Below are 16,681 nucleotides of genomic sequence, written 5' to 3' on the forward strand. Positions count from 1 at the left end.
TACTTCCTCATGAACTTGCCATAAAATTCCAAACCCGTTGCAGTCTTCCCTTTAGATTGTATGCTGGTCTAAAGTGCTTTTAGAATTGAGTGCAAGTGATTGCTTGGGCCTTGACTGAAAAAGATGTCTTGATATGTGGATGTAGCATTTGTAAATGCTGAACTGTGTTCTGGTTGGTTAGGAAGATGATATGCAAATTTGTACAATTTACTTTATGTCTGTTTATTTATTTTTATTGAAAGGTATTTATATATCCCTTAATATTTAAAAAATCTCTAGACAGTTCCTTTTGTTTCTACTCTTGGATATTTCTTGTGTCAGTGATTTGGATATCTCCATTTTCCTTCTTTTCTTGAATCACAGAATTTGAAGCGGGTGATGGCAGATGAGGTAAGGATGATTTCCCCCCCTTTTGTATTATGTTTGCTGCTAAAATGGGTTCCGTGTGCCATTTTCTGTGCATTTTTGTTGCCACTTTCCTGATTGTTCTGTGCCTGCTGGAATGCCATCTATATGCTGCCTTGCATGAAGTGCCTTCTTTAACTAGCCCACTTCCATGCTTATGTTTCTCTTTTGCTGGCCTTTTCACAAGGAATGTGTGTGTGTGGCTATGGCCTGTTTGCAAAGGCTGGTGCTTGTCTGCAGATCATTGTTTGCTGCTGCATTTATCTTCTCTTCATCACATTGTCTTGTCTTCTCCTTGTTGCATTTCAAGTAATTTGGGAAAGGTAGAGAGGGCACATAACGTATATACTTGAGTATAAGCCAACCCGAATATAAGCCGAAGCATCTGATTTCAGCACAAAAAACTGGGAAAACTTATTGACTCGAGTATAAGCCAGTTCACCACACCACAAACCTGGTGGTGGCGGCAGTGGTGGAGGAAGATCAAGCAGCCCAAATGGCTGCTTTCGGGCTGCTCGTTCCTCCTCCTCCGCCCTGGTAGCGGAAAAGGTGGAGGAGGAAGGAGCAGCCCGAAATGGTTCCTTTCGGGCCGCTTGTCCCTCTGCCGCTTGCAAGAGCGGACATAGGAGTCGCAGTTGGGAGAGGCACAGCACAGCACAGCACCTATCGTGGCTCCTGTGCCTGCCCTTGCGAGAGGCGGGTGGTGGCAGCAGGACCAGTGGCAAGAAAGGGCTCCTTTCGGGCCACTCGTTCCTCCTCCGCCGCCGCCCGCCTCACTCAATTATAAGCCGAGGAGGGCTTTTTCAGCATAAAAAATGTGCTGAAAAAGTCGGCTTATACTCAAGTATATATGGTATACGAAAGTTACATCTAAATCCGGTTGATGGATTCAGATAGTTTCCTGGTAGCTCTGGGAGGTTTTCCTGCTGACAGGACTGGCATACATTTCAAACTCTGGTTGATCTCTGGAATGGTGAGATGACCCAAGCAGTTCACATGATTGCTCCGTGGCACCCTCTCCTGCTCAGTAGAGCCCATACAGAACTGAGAGCAATGAAATTGGTGGGATGGCGGCTAGAGCAGCATTTGAAGAAGCCTCACAACAAATTTGACAGAATGCAGGCTAAAATGGTGCGTGGTGGTAATAGACTATCACCATGTCTCCACTTTTCCATTCTCAGGCAAGGCATCTGCCATGGTGGCCCAGCTCAAGTTTTTCCTGGGAAGAATGAATTATCTGGTTCCCTTTTCAGCTTGCTAGAATGATATGGGCTTCGTGGGGGTGTTGTATTTCGATGCCTCAGTTCATTTCTGGAGTTCACCTCCACAGATAGCTCTGCCTCCCAGTGGCGTAGCGTGGGTTGTCAGCACCCGGGGCAAGGCAAGTAATTTGCACCCCCTAACCCATGGATTTGCGCCCTCTAACCCGTGGATTTGCGCTCCCTAACCCCCAGATGTTGCGCCCGGTGCGGGCGGCCCCCCCTGCACCCCCCACGCTACGCCACTGCTGCCTCCTGGTTTTTGCAGTATTGGGAGGTCCACATATCTTCATATCGATGTGAAACTGCTGGATGAGACCATCCAGAGATCTGGTCTGAAGTGTTATTAGTACACTGATGATACCCAGCATGCCTTGTGTTGCCATCATGGTTTTTGGGTTGTTTTGATTTTTGCAATGTTTGCTGCTTTGATTTTTCTTGTAAATAGGTGGCAGGATATAATTTAAAATAATAAATAAGGTAGAAGAGTGAAGGAACCTGTCTGAATTTGCCCATCCTAAACTAATATGCAAACTGAAACAGCTATCCTTTAAAATTAACATTTTTCAAAGCTTGTGATGCAGTTTTCCAATGGGGAGAATTGCATACAAAAATGCGTTAAAGTAGTGAAAAAATGTACAGAGCTATTTTAGGGGAAATTGCTTGCAGAAACGTTACATTCGGCAAATTTGTATAAAATGTGCATAATAGAATTATGAATGAAAATGTATATGAATTCTCAAGTGAGTTTTTTTTCTCTTTTAAAGCAAAGTGATGGGGCTAGGGGGTGAACTGAATTTAATACTAGAAGAGGAAGAAACAGAGAGAAACTGACAAATTCATTCCTAATTGGAATATTCATCTTTTGCTACTTTGAGAGCTATTTTGCAAATGTTTACTACATGAGGGTCACAAGCTTAGCTTTCAAATCCACTGAGGAATCTGGTTTGACCCCTATGGTGTATGATAACTGAAGACCATTTTTATTTTAAAAAATCAGAAATGTACAAGAAGTCTCATCCATAATTAACTTCAAGGAAATAATACAAGATGTAAAATGTATTACAAATAAGACAGAAAGACAGTTATGCTAATTTCCAATTTTCTTAATCAGCTTGAAAGATTTACCAGCATGAGGATAAAGAAGGAGAAGGAAAAGCCCAGCGCGGCTCATAGGAATTCTGCTGCTTCCTATCCGGATACTTCTGGCTCAAGTCAGTTGCTGCAGGACATTTCAGACAAGGATGTGCTGGCCCTCTTTGAGCAGATGCTGGTAAGTTCTTAAAGGTTAAGTATTGGGTGGTGGTTCGGGGTCAGTCCTCATCTTTCCAAGGCCCAAAGACACACCGTCATGCATTCACAAAAGGGAAGCAGGGGTTCAGGACCTATGGGAAGCTGAGCTATGAAACAGGGGAAGCCAAACGGACTAGAACAGAACTTCCAGGCTGTACTAATGACAACGGCAAGGCAAAAAGGCTACTTTGCTCATACAGTAGATGATAGACTGAGAGCTTCTTGGTGGTCCCTTAACTTCCTCCCCCACCTGCGCTATGTGAAGTTTGCATGATCTCTGGGATCCCCACCCTACCCCTCCCATACCCCCTGAAGCCAAAATTCATTTGGGAGAAGAGAAACTGTGTCACCTGGGGAGGAAGGTCAAGGATCATTCCCTCTTAAAATTTTGACATGAGAAGAGAGCCTTCTGCGAATGAAAGGACACTTTCCTCTTGCTTTCTTCAATAGGTGGATATGAATCTAAATGCGGAAAAGCAGCAACCTCTACGGGAGAAGGACATTGGCATCAAGAGAGAGATGGTCTCCCAGTACCTGCATACTTCCAAAGCTGTGAGTTCTTGTCTTGGGAAAGCTGAGACGGAGTGGTCAAAATAAGGGAACACTTTGAGGGGTCACTTCCAACTCCACAGATCTATGAGTCTATGAGGGCGTAAGCCCTTTTTGCCCGTAAGAGCAGTCCTCTATGCTGCTGTGCAAATGACTTTAAGAAGTAGTGCACAACGGACTAGGCACGAGTTTATATTTCATTATGCAGCTGCAGCTAAATCAGGCATATTTGTATAAGGAAATGGGAAATCAGGACTGCGGGTTAAGCCAAGCAGATCTTATTGCATTTTTCAGCAATGATATATCATAAAATTTTAGTGGGGAAAAAAGCCGTTTTACTTCATATTTAGCATTGATTTAGAAAATAAGATTGCAGGGTGGATTTGATTTAAATCACGGTTTACATCACTAGTCAGCAAGACTTGATTTAAATCATTTTTTTACCGAAAGACTCATTCTTGCTGGTATAATCTTAATATTTACAACCAGACGAAGGTTCATTTTTGGAATAATACATTTTCAGAGTAGTTTTTACAGTTATACCAAAAATTACTGATTTGGTTATACTATTAGAAATACATAGATAATTATTATAACCAGACATTCTTATGCTGCAGCTTCTTTCAGTCTCCCTGTTGACTTCAGTTGTGCTACTGCACTACTTTATCACTTTACCAGTGTGCAAATTAACAATTGGTTCAAAAAACGTAGCTATTCAAACCCCCCCCCCCCGAGAAATACTAAAAAAATGCTCCTTTGGAATCTGACCACAAAACAGAGCCCACCTTTCCAAGTTCCAATTAGGGAATCTTCCTGGAAATTTAGAAATGCAAAATCCTCCTACCCCCCACCAATACTGCTCTGGGGGTTCTCCCCGCTGCCCTGAGCCAATTTCAGGGGGTGGGGGGGGAGCCATTTTGTGTAAGTGGAATTGCTTGCTCAGGAGTTCCGCTGATGGGGCTGGTTAGGCGAATCCCAAACCATTAATTCTTTGAAATGTTGCTCTGAATGACCAATTTCTGTTCAGCTGAGAAAACCAGTAGATATTGAAGTTCTACATTTGCTCTGACCACCACCTTCTGTATCCTGATAGTATAGCCAGTTGGCTTGACCACTGTCATTCTCTCTCTTGCAGGGCATGAGTCAAAAGGAGAGTTCCAAGTCTCCTATGATGTACATCCAGGAACTGAAATCTGGTCTCAGAGATGCACAGCTGCTTAATTGTTTGGAGTCTCTGCGTGTGTCACTCAACAATAATCCTGTCAGGTAAAAGTCTTGGTTGGACCCAGCTTGACTGCAGTGGCTGACCCAAGAAATTTTGCAACCTGAAGCACAGGACAGGGTAGTACCATTCTATCTACAGAAGCCAACTGGACTGCCTGATGAATATTGTTTCAATATTGGTTACAGGGAAATGTTCTCCACTGCCCCTGAGACAGCAGGCTAGTTTAGGAGGCCAGGCCAGGCAACATGTCTTCCAGCTAAGGGAAATAGCTCAGGGGCTTAGGAGGAATAGGCAGGGGGCTACCACCAATGCCTCCCCCCCCCCCCCGTATCTGCTGCCTGAGGTGGTTTTCTTGCATTGCCGAATGGTGGGACCAGCTCTGTTGGCTGCTCAGAAACCACAGCTGCTCTGAGGTGTACGCATGCTGCTTCTGTTTAGGGAGTTGAGTGGTGCAGTGAGAAGACAGAGGGTGGTCAATGAGTCTTATTCAGTGTTCAGATTCTTTTGAACTCTGCTAATACGCTTTCATGGTGCAATCTTTCCAGCTGGGTGCAAAATTTTGGAGCTGAGGGCCTCAATTGTCTGCTGAACATATTGAAAGGACTTCACGATGAGAAGGATGAAGCTTCTGGGTAAGAGAACGTTTAAATCAAACCTGCTTAAATTCATGTATATAATATTTCACAGCCATTTTTCTAAATATAGGAGTAGATTAAAAATGTGTTTTGCTTTGTACTTCAAGAATGTACTTCATTGCTGAGTCAGCCTACAATGTTTGCGTGTCAGCCACACTGGGGAGCCTAAATGGTTGAAAAGCAGACTACAAATGCTAGAAATAAAATAAAGAAATAAATGAGATTATTTTGCTTTGGGGTGGCATTTTAAGATAAATGGGGCAAGGATAGCTCTATATATGCCTGCTAACAGGCTTTCATGATATGTTTTGCTTTGCTTTCATACATGGTTGAGAGAAGAGAATATAGGAGCTGAGTTAGGCCAAGGATGCAAATATGCGGATGGGGAAAAGTGGAACTCAGATTGAGGGAAACAGTCTTTTCCAAACATCCTTCTCCCTCTCCTCTCCCCAAAGTTCTATTGAAGGTTGGGGCATCTTGCCAGTGTGGTGTAGTGGTTAAGAGCGGTAGTCTCGTAATCTGATGAACCGGGTTCGCGTCCCCGCTCCTCCACATGCAGCTGCTGGGTGACCTTGGGCCAGTCACACTTCTCTGAAGTCTCTCAGCCCCACTCACCTCACAGAGTGTTTGTTGTGGGGGAGGAAGGGAAAGGAGAATGTTAGCCGCTTTGAGACTCCTTAAAGGGAGTGAAAGGCAGGATATCAAATCCAAACTCTTCTTCTTCTTCAACTCTGAATGCTGCCTGATATCTGGATTATTAGAAGGACCAGGAGCTTCTTTGAGTAGAGTGGTAAAATTATACATAATTGTATAGGAACTGCTGCCCATAAATAATCAGATTCCTTTCTCTATCCCCCGCTAGGCCGTATGACATCCGGATCAAACATGAGATCATTAGATGCTTAAAAGCTTTCATGAACAATAAGGTATGTCCTTTGTTTTCAACATAAATATTTGTGAACTGCCATTTCTTACTTTTTTAGAATCAGTAGGGAAACTTCAGAAAGTCAGTGAAAAATGAGGATGGTGGTTAAGAACACAGTGTAACTCAGCTCTGTATAACAATTGCTCAAGAAGCCAGACCATTCTTCAGTTTGCAGTTGAGAACAGACACAAAAGGGAAGAAAATGGAATAGGAATGGAGGTGGCTATGGGAAGTCATGGGATAAATGTTTTAATTGATACTTGTGGAAGCCCAACAAATATATGGTGCAAGAATTTTCCAGGGAAAAAATATGGGGAAGGGAGATGGAGGAAAAATAGGGGAAGGGAGATGGAAAAGAGAGAGAGAGCTCTTCAAGATTAGAAACAAGTTGGTATTATTACTATTAATAATAATATTTTTTTACTATACCACTTTATGCCTTTTTTAAAAAAAAAATCAAATAAAACGATCCAAAATAGAACATTTGCAGAAGAAAATCAAATATAAAGTATACTTTCAAAGCAACAATACTAGCAGGAAACTAAAATATTATCATAAAGATTTCAAATATAGACTGCACGATTAACACAACAAAGTTAACAAACACACAAACAAAAAACTTAAACATTTCAAAATAAAACACTACTAAAGGAGATCAAATATAAAAGACACATTTGAAACTGCATCATTGTCAAAGAAATAAAATATCATAAACATTAAACACATCTGCTGCTGCTGCTGTTGCTGCTCAAGCTGGTTCATGGCAGGCAGATACTGCTGTGGAAGCTCAGGCTCCAAGTCCTGGGTCACCACCGAGAAATCTGGTGCTGGGCAGAGAAACAGAGGGGCTCCATGGAGACACCAAGTGCCATGCCAAGTAGTGTAGCACATGGTGCTTTGCCTCAGGAAGCCTCCCCCTTCTATATACCTGATGGAAAGGCAGATGATATTGCAGGGTCTCAGGCTGATGGCAGCCACCTGGAGCAGAGCGCAGCCACGCCTTCCTTCCAGGCAACACACAGCAGCAGCATGGAGGTTAAAAGGGGAGAAGAAAGCAGTAAGAAAGTAAGAGAAGCAAGGGAGTAGAGCTGTTTGAAAATAGGAACTGTATTGTATTGGAAGGAAGGTAGTAAGACGAAGCAAAGGGGCGAAGAAAAAAGGAGAAACTTGATCAGAATGAAGAGGCAGTGTAAATTGAGCAACAGAATTGAAGATAAAGAGGGAAATAGTGTGAGGAATCTAATCTAAAATGTATACTTGGAGGAGAGAAGAGATGAAGTGTAAATGAACTTCTAGATTAAGAGGGAGAAACCTCTGGTGTGATTACTCTCAGTTGAGATGCTCCCCTTCTTAAATTTGCACACTCATGGGATCTTCCCCACATCACTTTTGCACATGTCAGCTGGGGGGGGGGTCTTGGCCCTCCCCCCCCTTACACCTATTTCCCAGGTTAGACAGTTGCCTTACTCTCCTCCTGTGGCATTGGCAACCTTTCTGTATGTGCATGCACTCAATGGGTGTGTCCCCCCCTTTTTTTTTAGTTTGGAATTAAGACGATGCTTGAAACGGAGGAGGGGATCCTGCTTTTGGCAAGAGCCGTTGACCCCAAAGTCCCAGCCATGATGATTGATGCTATCACGCTACTGTCTGCCCTCTGCATTCTGCCTCAGCCTGTGGATATGTAAGTGACTATAGGCGATTTATCTTTTGGTTTAGTTGTATTTCATAGGTGGGCAGTCTAGCACTTGGGACCCTTTTCAGAATACATTAAAAACTGGAAGGCTACATCTAAATGGCAAGTTTTAATGTGCATGTAATCTGCACAACGGCCTGAAGCCTAAAAGCAGAAGCTGAACAAAGCTTGTGTAAGGTTTGGGGTCATCCCCACTTTGAAACCCACCATCTTACTCCATATTGCTTAGGAGGGTTTTTGGTCCCCTGGATCCAAGGCAACATTGGTTCTTAACAGTTTTTAGAAATTTTAATACAGTAGATGCACAATTTATCAAACTCTTACATAGTTTCCTGTTGTGAGCATATGAAAGTCAGACTGCCGTCTTTAAATCACCTGGGAGTGCATCTCATTGAACTCATTGGGACTAGCAAGTAGACATGGCTCGCATTGCACTGTCATATAATCTGTTACTGATTTGTTTTCTTTACTCTTACATAGGCATGAGCACGTTCTGGTGGCACTGACACAACGAGCAGAAATGGATGAAGTGGAACGATTCAAACCCATCTTGGATGGGCTGAAGAGTGACACCTCAGTGGCATTAAAGGTAACAAGTAGGGCCTGCAGCAAAAAAGATTTTTCTGTACTTCTGCAGACCTCAAGCTTCTGCTGATAAATTTTTATTATTGCTCAGTCCTCATTTTGTCCATATAGCCACTGGTACTTATGTCTTGCATTAGCTGCTTATTATACTAGCATCTTGGACATTTTTTTTGCTGCTTTTGTATGAGTTAAGAGTGAGTGAGTGTGTTTGCAGACAGTCTTAACTGACAAACTTCTTAAACCTTCTTTGTCACATTTGCTTCAAGGTCTTAGCCTGCTATTTCTGGGAATGCTTGGCTAGATCTGACATGGAACCTCTCTTCATTATTTTCTTAGGTTGCCTGCCTACAGTTGATCAATGCCCTAATCATTCCAGGAGATGAACTTGACTTCAGAGTTCACATCCGCAGTGAGCTCATGCGTTCTGGACTCCAGCAGATCCTCAAGGTGAGGCGCATCTTTCTTTTCTACTGCCAGGTGTTGCTGTTTTTAGGGACATCTGATCTCTAAGTGCTTTGTTTGAAGTATGAAAGAAGTGAGAGTAGCTGTGGGTTGTCTTGAATATGCTGAAGATCTGAACTGGACCAGCAGTTTCCCCAAATGGCCAGGATTTGCACGAATTTTTAACACTACCTTGTTTACAGTCCCCCAACTGAGTTTGCTTCAGCAGTTGCAGGGCTCAGTGAGATGTGGTCTTGCCTTTACACGTTCATTGTATGCGTGGAAGCAGATGTGAAGAGGACCATTGTGGAGCATGGTACTGTATTAATTCATTTTTCTTGGATGGTTCCAGTTAATCACTGACCATGTTTTTGAAAAAGAGAAAGAACCAGTAGTTGGCCAGCAATAGGATATCCTCATAGAGTACAGAACTGGAACTCCAGAAATGAGGATGGTGATGACTTCAATGTTGTATCCTCTCTAGGAGCTGCATACTCAAGACAATGAGGAACTGCTGGTTCACCTGTTGCTATTTGAAGAATATGCTGAAGAAGATTCTGCAGAACTCAAAAACCGCTTTGAGGAAATTCGCATTGAAATGGAATATCCTTCTTCTGAGTAGCTAGAAGAGAGATGTGCTAATTTTAGATTATAAGCTTCTTGGGGCAGGGATCTATCCACTTATACTTTGTGAAGTGTGATACATATTACAAGCATTTAACTTTTAACATTTTGTTCTGGCCTGCTTCCATGTTTTGTCAGAACAGCTAATCAATATGGCATTGTGCCCCAAATCTGCATCCACTCTCTGTTCAGGTTAAGATGAAGCCTTTGATAGCTGGGGGTAAACATAGGTTGGAAGGGAGGCTGTTTCTCTTATGCATGAATACATTAAAACCAACAGCAACCGCAGGCTTCCCTTACGCTTACGCATAGGCATTGGCACTAAGGAGCTTGTTGCCTCTGGGGAAGGAGAGAGAGATGCGAAGCTGGTGGAAGGGTAGGGGAAAAGAACAAAGGACCAGTGAGGAAGGTTTGGTGCCTGGATTTGAAGAACTGCATCACGAGAAACAAACTTTTAAGAGTGATTATTTGTGTGCTTGGCCCACCAGACCTGAAATATGCAAATATATTCACAAAAACAAGAACACCCCAAAAGGAATCTCTGTTTTAAATACCCGCTTGTAGCCAAACCCACAATGGGAATCTCTCTTAGATTGTGTTCAGCAGGTAATCCACCTTGAGGAAGAATGACTGGAAATGTGTTGAATCCTAAACAGTTAGTTCCTGGGACCCAAAGTTGTGGTACCTCCCATCATCTGTCTATTTAAGGGTTGTACAAAAGGCTTGTAGCCAGACTATGGTGGTAAAAACAAGGTTTTACCGCTGGTGAAAGTGTATTGCATACAGTTCTGTATAAGTCAGGCATAGGCAAACTCGGCCCTCCAGATGTTTTGGTACTACAACTCCCATCATCCCTAGCTAACAGGACCAGTGGTCAGGGATGATGGGAATTGTAGTCTCAAAAACATTTAGAGGGCCAAGTTTGCCTATGCCTGGTATAAGTCATTTATGGCTGGTGTGTAAGTTGAGAGGGTGGTGGATAAGTCTAAGGGGATAGACTAGCTCTCCCAGGTGAGTTCATTTGTGCGTCTTCAAAGTAGCTTTTGCATCCTTAACCATAGATTTCCACTGATTTCAATGAAGTTTTCCAGATTCTGCACAATACAGTAAAGGACTCTAAGGCAGAGCAGTATCTCCTTTCTATTCTGCAGCATCTCCTGCTAGTCCGCAATGACTATGAGGCCAGGTAAAGAGGGGAAACGGCGCTTGATTCACAAAAGGTGGTGCTGGCAGTATGTGGGTGACAGTGATCAGGGATGTACCTAGGGTTTGATTGGCCTCTGCCAAGGGAGCAGACCCAGGTGGGCACAAAAACTGTGCCTCTCCGCTCAGACTCCAGAGTGGCCTGGAGGTAAAGCAATGAGCATACAGAGAGAGGGACGGTGGGTGGCAGACAGACAGACCAACCAACCAGTGGAGAAGGAGCAGCAGCAGAGCAGAGCAGAACAGACCTGACCCCGATGGCTGCAGAAGAAGTCACTTGCAGAGTACCAAAGGTTTTGAAAAGCAAACTTTTTGAGTTTCTTCTCCATGGTTTCCCTGGCTTTGGAGGCACTGATACAGCTCCTTGCCAAGGGCACAAGGGAGCTTAGGTGTGCCTTTGACAGGGATGCTCATCAGGGCTTCTTTGTTGGGGGGGGGGGGGAATTCAGACTACTACAAAATTCATGGAAGAAGTTGGTCATCAAATGCCTCTGCTCAGTAAATGACATTTCCCACAAATTAGAACATTTTACCCCCACAGCATGAGAAAGGGTGATTGGACAGTAAATATGGAATTAGAAGGAAGGAAAAGGAAGAGGTAGGAGTTGGGAGGTAAATGAGCAGGCGTGTCTTCAGCAATGTGTTACTATGAAGAGGACAGGGGAGCGTTTCTCATGTAGATAGGCCATTTTGTGTAGTTGAGACATAAAGGTATTATTGCCTTGGCCTGGTCTTGGGAAGTCTTAAGCAAGCCTGCACTCTTGCACACTGGCACTAACACTCTTTTCCTTGTCCTTTCTCCTGCGCTAGGCCTCAGTATTTTAAGCTGATTGATGAATGTATTTCCCAGATAGTCCTGCACAAGAATGGTGCTGATCCAGATTTCAAGTGCAAGCACCTTGACCTTAATATTGAAGGTCTGATAGGTGGGTCCAGACACATTATGCTTTGAAAACTGCACACACAAAAATGTCTTTGTCCTCAAGATTCCATGATAGGAGATACTAATGCAGCAGTATAGTTTTTAGCCCTTTCCCATCGCGAGTAAAAAAATTGTGGAGAATGAGTAAATGTAAAGGTACGTAATTTTCAACAGGGAGGTGTTGAATATTTTAGCTTTGCTTAGTGTAGATTTTAGGCGACTTTAGTGTAGAATTCTTACTTACAGAACAAAAATATTCAGTACCAAGTGCCCAAATATCCTAGTCCGAAGGATTCCCATACTAGTGCAATACAGTAGCCATGTTAGGGGCAGTTTGTTTCTATGTTATGAGGAAGGACTCTCCCACAAGGGCTATGAACCTTGTTCCTCAATGAAGCCTGCTGAGGCAGGAGCAAATAGGTGTCTCCAGCAGCTGTGCTAGGTTGTGCCACACACACTGAATTGACCCAGCTTGCTTTTAAAAGTGAAGAGGTTCAAGGAGACAAGGCAGGGCTTTTCCCAGAAGATAAACTCTAATGCACTGCAGATGCGATTGTGATATAAAATGGAATGTTTCTCTCTCCTCCACCCCCTTATGCTGATCTTAACTGGATTGTTCTTTTCTCTCTCTGCAGATAACTTGATTGATCAAAACAAGGTGGCAAAAAGTCAAGCCAAAGCCATTGAACTGGAGAAGAAGGTTAATATTCTGCTTACTTATTTACGTAAAGTGTATTTGGACTGCCTTACAGGACTGAACTTCTAAAGCAGTTTACAAATATATAACAAATAAAAGCAGAGTTCCAGTAATGCAAAAAACATAAAGACCAAATTGCAACCAACAAAATGTCAAACAGTCAGTGAGCAGTAAATACAGATTAATTAACCCTTTAAAATGGAATACAGTTTAGCATAAAAAATAGCCACAAAATCCAATAACCAGCAGTCTAAGTCAGATAATCAGATATCAGCAGCAACCTTAATAAACGCCTCTTAATTTAAAGCGGGTAGAAACGGAAGGGTTTCCAAAGCCTTTTTCAAAGCTGGCCCCAGCAAGGCCAATTGCCCATCTCTTGGGAGGGTGTTGCATAAGCTGGGGCCACTGAAAACTCTCTGTCTCTAATGCCTGCCACTCTAGCTGCCCAAGGCCTCTGAAGCCAGTCATAGGCCTGAGGTGGTTGCCTCGTGTGCCTTCATACCAACCCTGGGACCATAGTTCAGACTATAAGGCCACTGAGCAGTGTTCCTGTTGCTTCTGTGTGCTAGCAGTTTAGCAGAGATGGGGCACAGGGCAAAGGATTTGGAGAAAATGGGGAATTGCTCACGGATCAATTATTGTGACCATGGTCACTGATGAAGGGATTCATAATAACTCAGTGCAACAATGTTCTTCCCACTTGGACTGACTTGCAGCTAATATTCAGCCACTTTCCTGTACTGGAGGCAGTACTCAGCCTTCATGGCTAGTAGCCACTGGTAGTCATTAATTTGATTTAAACATTTTTCAGTGCCCTCCAGCCTTTCCTCACCTTTCCCTTGCTCAGTGAGTCAAACTGATGCTACCCAGCAAGTTTCATTTGTTTGTGTAATTTTAAAATCTACTGTCTCATTTTTCTTTACAATATAAATTTAAAGGAGATTCCCGACACCTTTAAAACTCTCCCAGTTGTGAAATGCAATACCTGAAAACATCTACAACTAAACTGAGGTGGCTGGCTTGGAGCCATTTCCTTCCCTTCTGAATAGAGAGTTGTCTTCCAGTGTAGCAAAGAGAGGAGGCTTTTGCCATACCTCCCCCAAGTTCTATGGTTTAAATACAACAGATAACAAGGTCACTTATATTTCAAAATTAATAATTCCAGTCCAGCCTTTATGTTAACCCGACTGAACGTTTTCCCCTCAGCTTTTGTCAAAGGCAAACATCCCCAGAAATGATAGATATTGTGGATGTCCTTTGAATGTGCCAGACACAGTGGAACATATCCTTTTCTACTGTCCATTGTACACCCAGCTACACAAACACATGTTATCCCCTTTTCTGGGTTGTCTAACATCACAGCACAAGGAAAATATCAGATTCTATCTGTCTGACATTAGCCCACAAGTAACCACAAGGGTGGCTGAGGTTTTGTCAACAGCATCTCTTAGAGTGGTGAATGGCCCTATTTAGCGGGAAGGAATTCCAATGAAAATCCTCATCATTATATATTTTGCATGGCTGTTTATTTGTATATATCATGAAACTTTATATATGGATGTATTATGAATCAATACTAGATTGAAACTTGAAACGCCCTTTTATTCCATTGTCAATATGTTAATCCCTTCATTTTTGACTAGTTGCATAGTTCCGTGTTTTGTTGCACCTAACTTTATCTCCATCTCCTTTTGTCTGTTACCTATTTGTCCCTGATGACTGTAAATTGTAAAGCAGTTCTGCTTATAGAAGCCATTTTCAACGGTATTAGCCTTGTCTCCCTGTCCTTTTAATCTTCATTATCTTGTAATTATGCAGTCCCCCAAAAAGAGACACAGGATTTCAGCTTGAGATCCAACCAACATGGAGTACATTGGAATGATTTTTGCATTTAATATTTTTCCCCTCAGCTGGATTCTGAGTTGACTGCACGCCATGAACTACAAGTTGAAATCAAGAAGAAAGAAAGTGATTTTGAGCAAAAAATACAAGATTTTCTTCAAGAGAAAGAAAAACTAATAGCTGAGAAAGAGCAAGTCCTTTCAGAGAAGCAGAGCCTGGAAAAGGATAAGTCCTTGCTAAATGACAAGGTAATGTATAGGATGGAATATTGCCTGAATTTATATTGGCCATAGGGGATCAGTGTGGTGTATTCTGTGTGTTCAGATCCTAAGGGGCCAGACCTTCTTGTACCACGTTGATAAGGAAGCTCCAGCTATCCCCCCCACCCCTGAATCAGACAATCACCAGCCTTGTTGATACCAATAAATGACCAATCAAGGGCTTCGAATGAACACCTGCATTTCTCCCCTGAAATATATCTAATAAAGCTAAATCCAGAGATTTGATTATACATTGTCCTGTTGCATTAGCAACCTCTGAGAAGACATTAGACCAAAATTGGGTCTCTCTCACAAAACCGTCATAAACATTGAAATAAACATTTTACCTCCCCTCCCCTCCAGCATAGTGAGGAGCTAGCTAGCTAGCTGAGGAAACATGAGCTGGTTGGAGGGGTATGTGTTGCCATGTTTGGATTACTTTTAGAGCCAATTCCCAACTAGAAGTAGAAAGAGGTTTGCATCATTTTGCACCCTTTTACATTTTTGATACCAATTTGCCAGATCTCAGCTGTGATGTGAAGAACCAAGGAAGCAGCGCCAGCGCAGAGATCAAAGTGCAGGATCAAATAAACTGCAGTTTGTTTTGCTGGCATGGAAATATGGTGCTCTGCTAAGCTTACTTGTTCCATTTCATTTTTTTAAATGTAGATGGCTGAGCTTGCAAACGAACTTGAAGAGACTAAGAAGAAGATGGAGCAGGTCTCCTCTTTATCTGCAGAACTCCCACAACAGCCAGCTGCTTTACCTGGTGAGGCAGGAACGCCGCCACCTCCACCACCCCTTCCTGGCATGACTGCAGTGCCTCCGCCGCCTCCACCACCTCCGCCACTTCCTGGCGCGGCTCCACCCCCACCTCCGCCACCTCTGCCAGGGATGCCAGGGATGCCACCGCCACCACCACCACTTCCTGGGATGCCAGGGATGCCACCGCCGCCACCACCGCTGCCAGGAATGCCAGGGATGCCGCCGCCACCACCACCGCTGCCAGGAATGCCACCGCCACCGCCACCTCTTCCCGGGATGCCAGGGATGCCACCGCCACCACCACCTCTGCCAGGGATGCCAGGGATGCCACCGCCACCACCGCCTCTGCCAGGGATGCCACCGCCACCGCCAGCTCTTCCTGGGATGCCAGGGGTGCCACCGCCACCACCACCTCTTGGGGCGCCACCTCCTCCCATGCCACCTGGGTTTGGGTCCTATGCAGCTCCAGTTCTCCCATTTGGATTGCCTCCAAAGAAGCAATACAAGCCGGAGGTTAAGATGCGAAGAACGAACTGGTCCAAGGTGATGTTTGGCTAGTGGATTTATAAATATGCTTGCCCCATCTTCCTTGTCCACCAGCCCTCTTAGCGCCTTAGTCTGCCGGTAACAACTGAAATTTTAATAAAGAGAAAGATTAGCCTTTTGGCACTGAGTAAAGAGGGAGAGTAGCTAGTTGCTGCTTCTTGTGATTTCATGAACTAAAGGTTGGAGGAGTTTCTCTCTCCTCCTATCACCAGTGGCCATAGCCGTTTATGCGTGGAATAGCAGCAAAAAAGTTTGTTACGGAATCCATCGTTTTCACAGCATTGGTTGCGGAAGGGATTGTCTTGACAGGGGTCAGCAAACTTTTTTAGGAAGGGGGCCGGTACACTGTCCCTCAGACCTTGTGGGGGGGCCGGACTATATTTTGGAAAAAAAAAAATGAACGAATTCCTATGCCCCACAAATAACCCAGAGATGCAGTTTAAATAAAAGGACACATTTTACTCATGTAAAAACATGCTGATTCCTGGACCGTCTGCGAGCCGGATTTAGAAGGCGATTGGGCTGGATCTGGCCCCTGGGCCTTAGTTTGCCGGATTTATGTAAAATAAGGAAGATAAGTCTTTGGTGTATAGATGTAATTATGGATAGTAAAGCATGAAATTCAAAAAGAAAAGAAAAGCGTCCCCGGATTCATGGGAAACAATCTGGTAACCATAAACAAGCCCCTCAGTGCCAATGCCTATGCGTAAGGGAAGCCTACGGTTGCTGTTGGTTTTAATGTATTCATGCATAAGAGAAACAGTCTCCCTTCCTTCCTAAGTTTACCCCCAGCTATCAAAGGCTTCATCTTA

At 43.6% G+C, this 16,681-nt stretch overlaps 1 protein-coding gene across 3 annotated transcripts in view; it reads left to right on the top strand.

Moving 5' to 3' along the window:
• LOC310848844 (protein diaphanous homolog 1-like) overlaps positions 1-16,681 on the top strand; it is an 83,085-nt gene that overhangs the window by 24,636 nt on the left and 41,768 nt on the right. For 2 of the 3 annotated variants that reach the window (XM_083748379.1, XM_083748377.1), the window contains exons 2-16: positions 364-390; positions 2,779-2,937; positions 3,408-3,509; positions 4,642-4,772; positions 5,277-5,363; positions 6,229-6,292; positions 7,833-7,972; positions 8,465-8,573; positions 8,906-9,016; positions 9,495-9,613; positions 10,704-10,820; positions 11,648-11,763; positions 12,395-12,459; positions 14,367-14,546; positions 15,228-15,866. In XM_083748379.1, the coding sequence (XP_083604505.1) occupies positions 364-390; positions 2,779-2,937; positions 3,408-3,509; positions 4,642-4,772; positions 5,277-5,363; positions 6,229-6,292; positions 7,833-7,972; positions 8,465-8,573; positions 8,906-9,016; positions 9,495-9,613; positions 10,704-10,820; positions 11,648-11,763; positions 12,395-12,459; positions 14,367-14,546; positions 15,228-15,866 (2,166 nt within the window). The remainder of the gene's footprint in view (positions 1-363; positions 391-2,778; positions 2,938-3,407; positions 3,510-4,641; positions 4,773-5,276; positions 5,364-6,228; positions 6,293-7,832; positions 7,973-8,464; positions 8,574-8,905; positions 9,017-9,494; positions 9,614-10,703; positions 10,821-11,647; positions 11,764-12,394; positions 12,460-14,366; positions 14,547-15,227; positions 15,867-16,681) is intronic. The other variant, XM_083748378.1, reaches the window with a different exon arrangement.

The sequence above is a fragment of the Podarcis gaigeae genome (genome assembly GCF_964106915.1).
Source record: "Podarcis gaigeae genome assembly, chromosome: 7".
NCBI classification, from domain to species: domain Eukaryota; kingdom Metazoa; phylum Chordata; class Lepidosauria; order Squamata; family Lacertidae; genus Podarcis; species Podarcis gaigeae.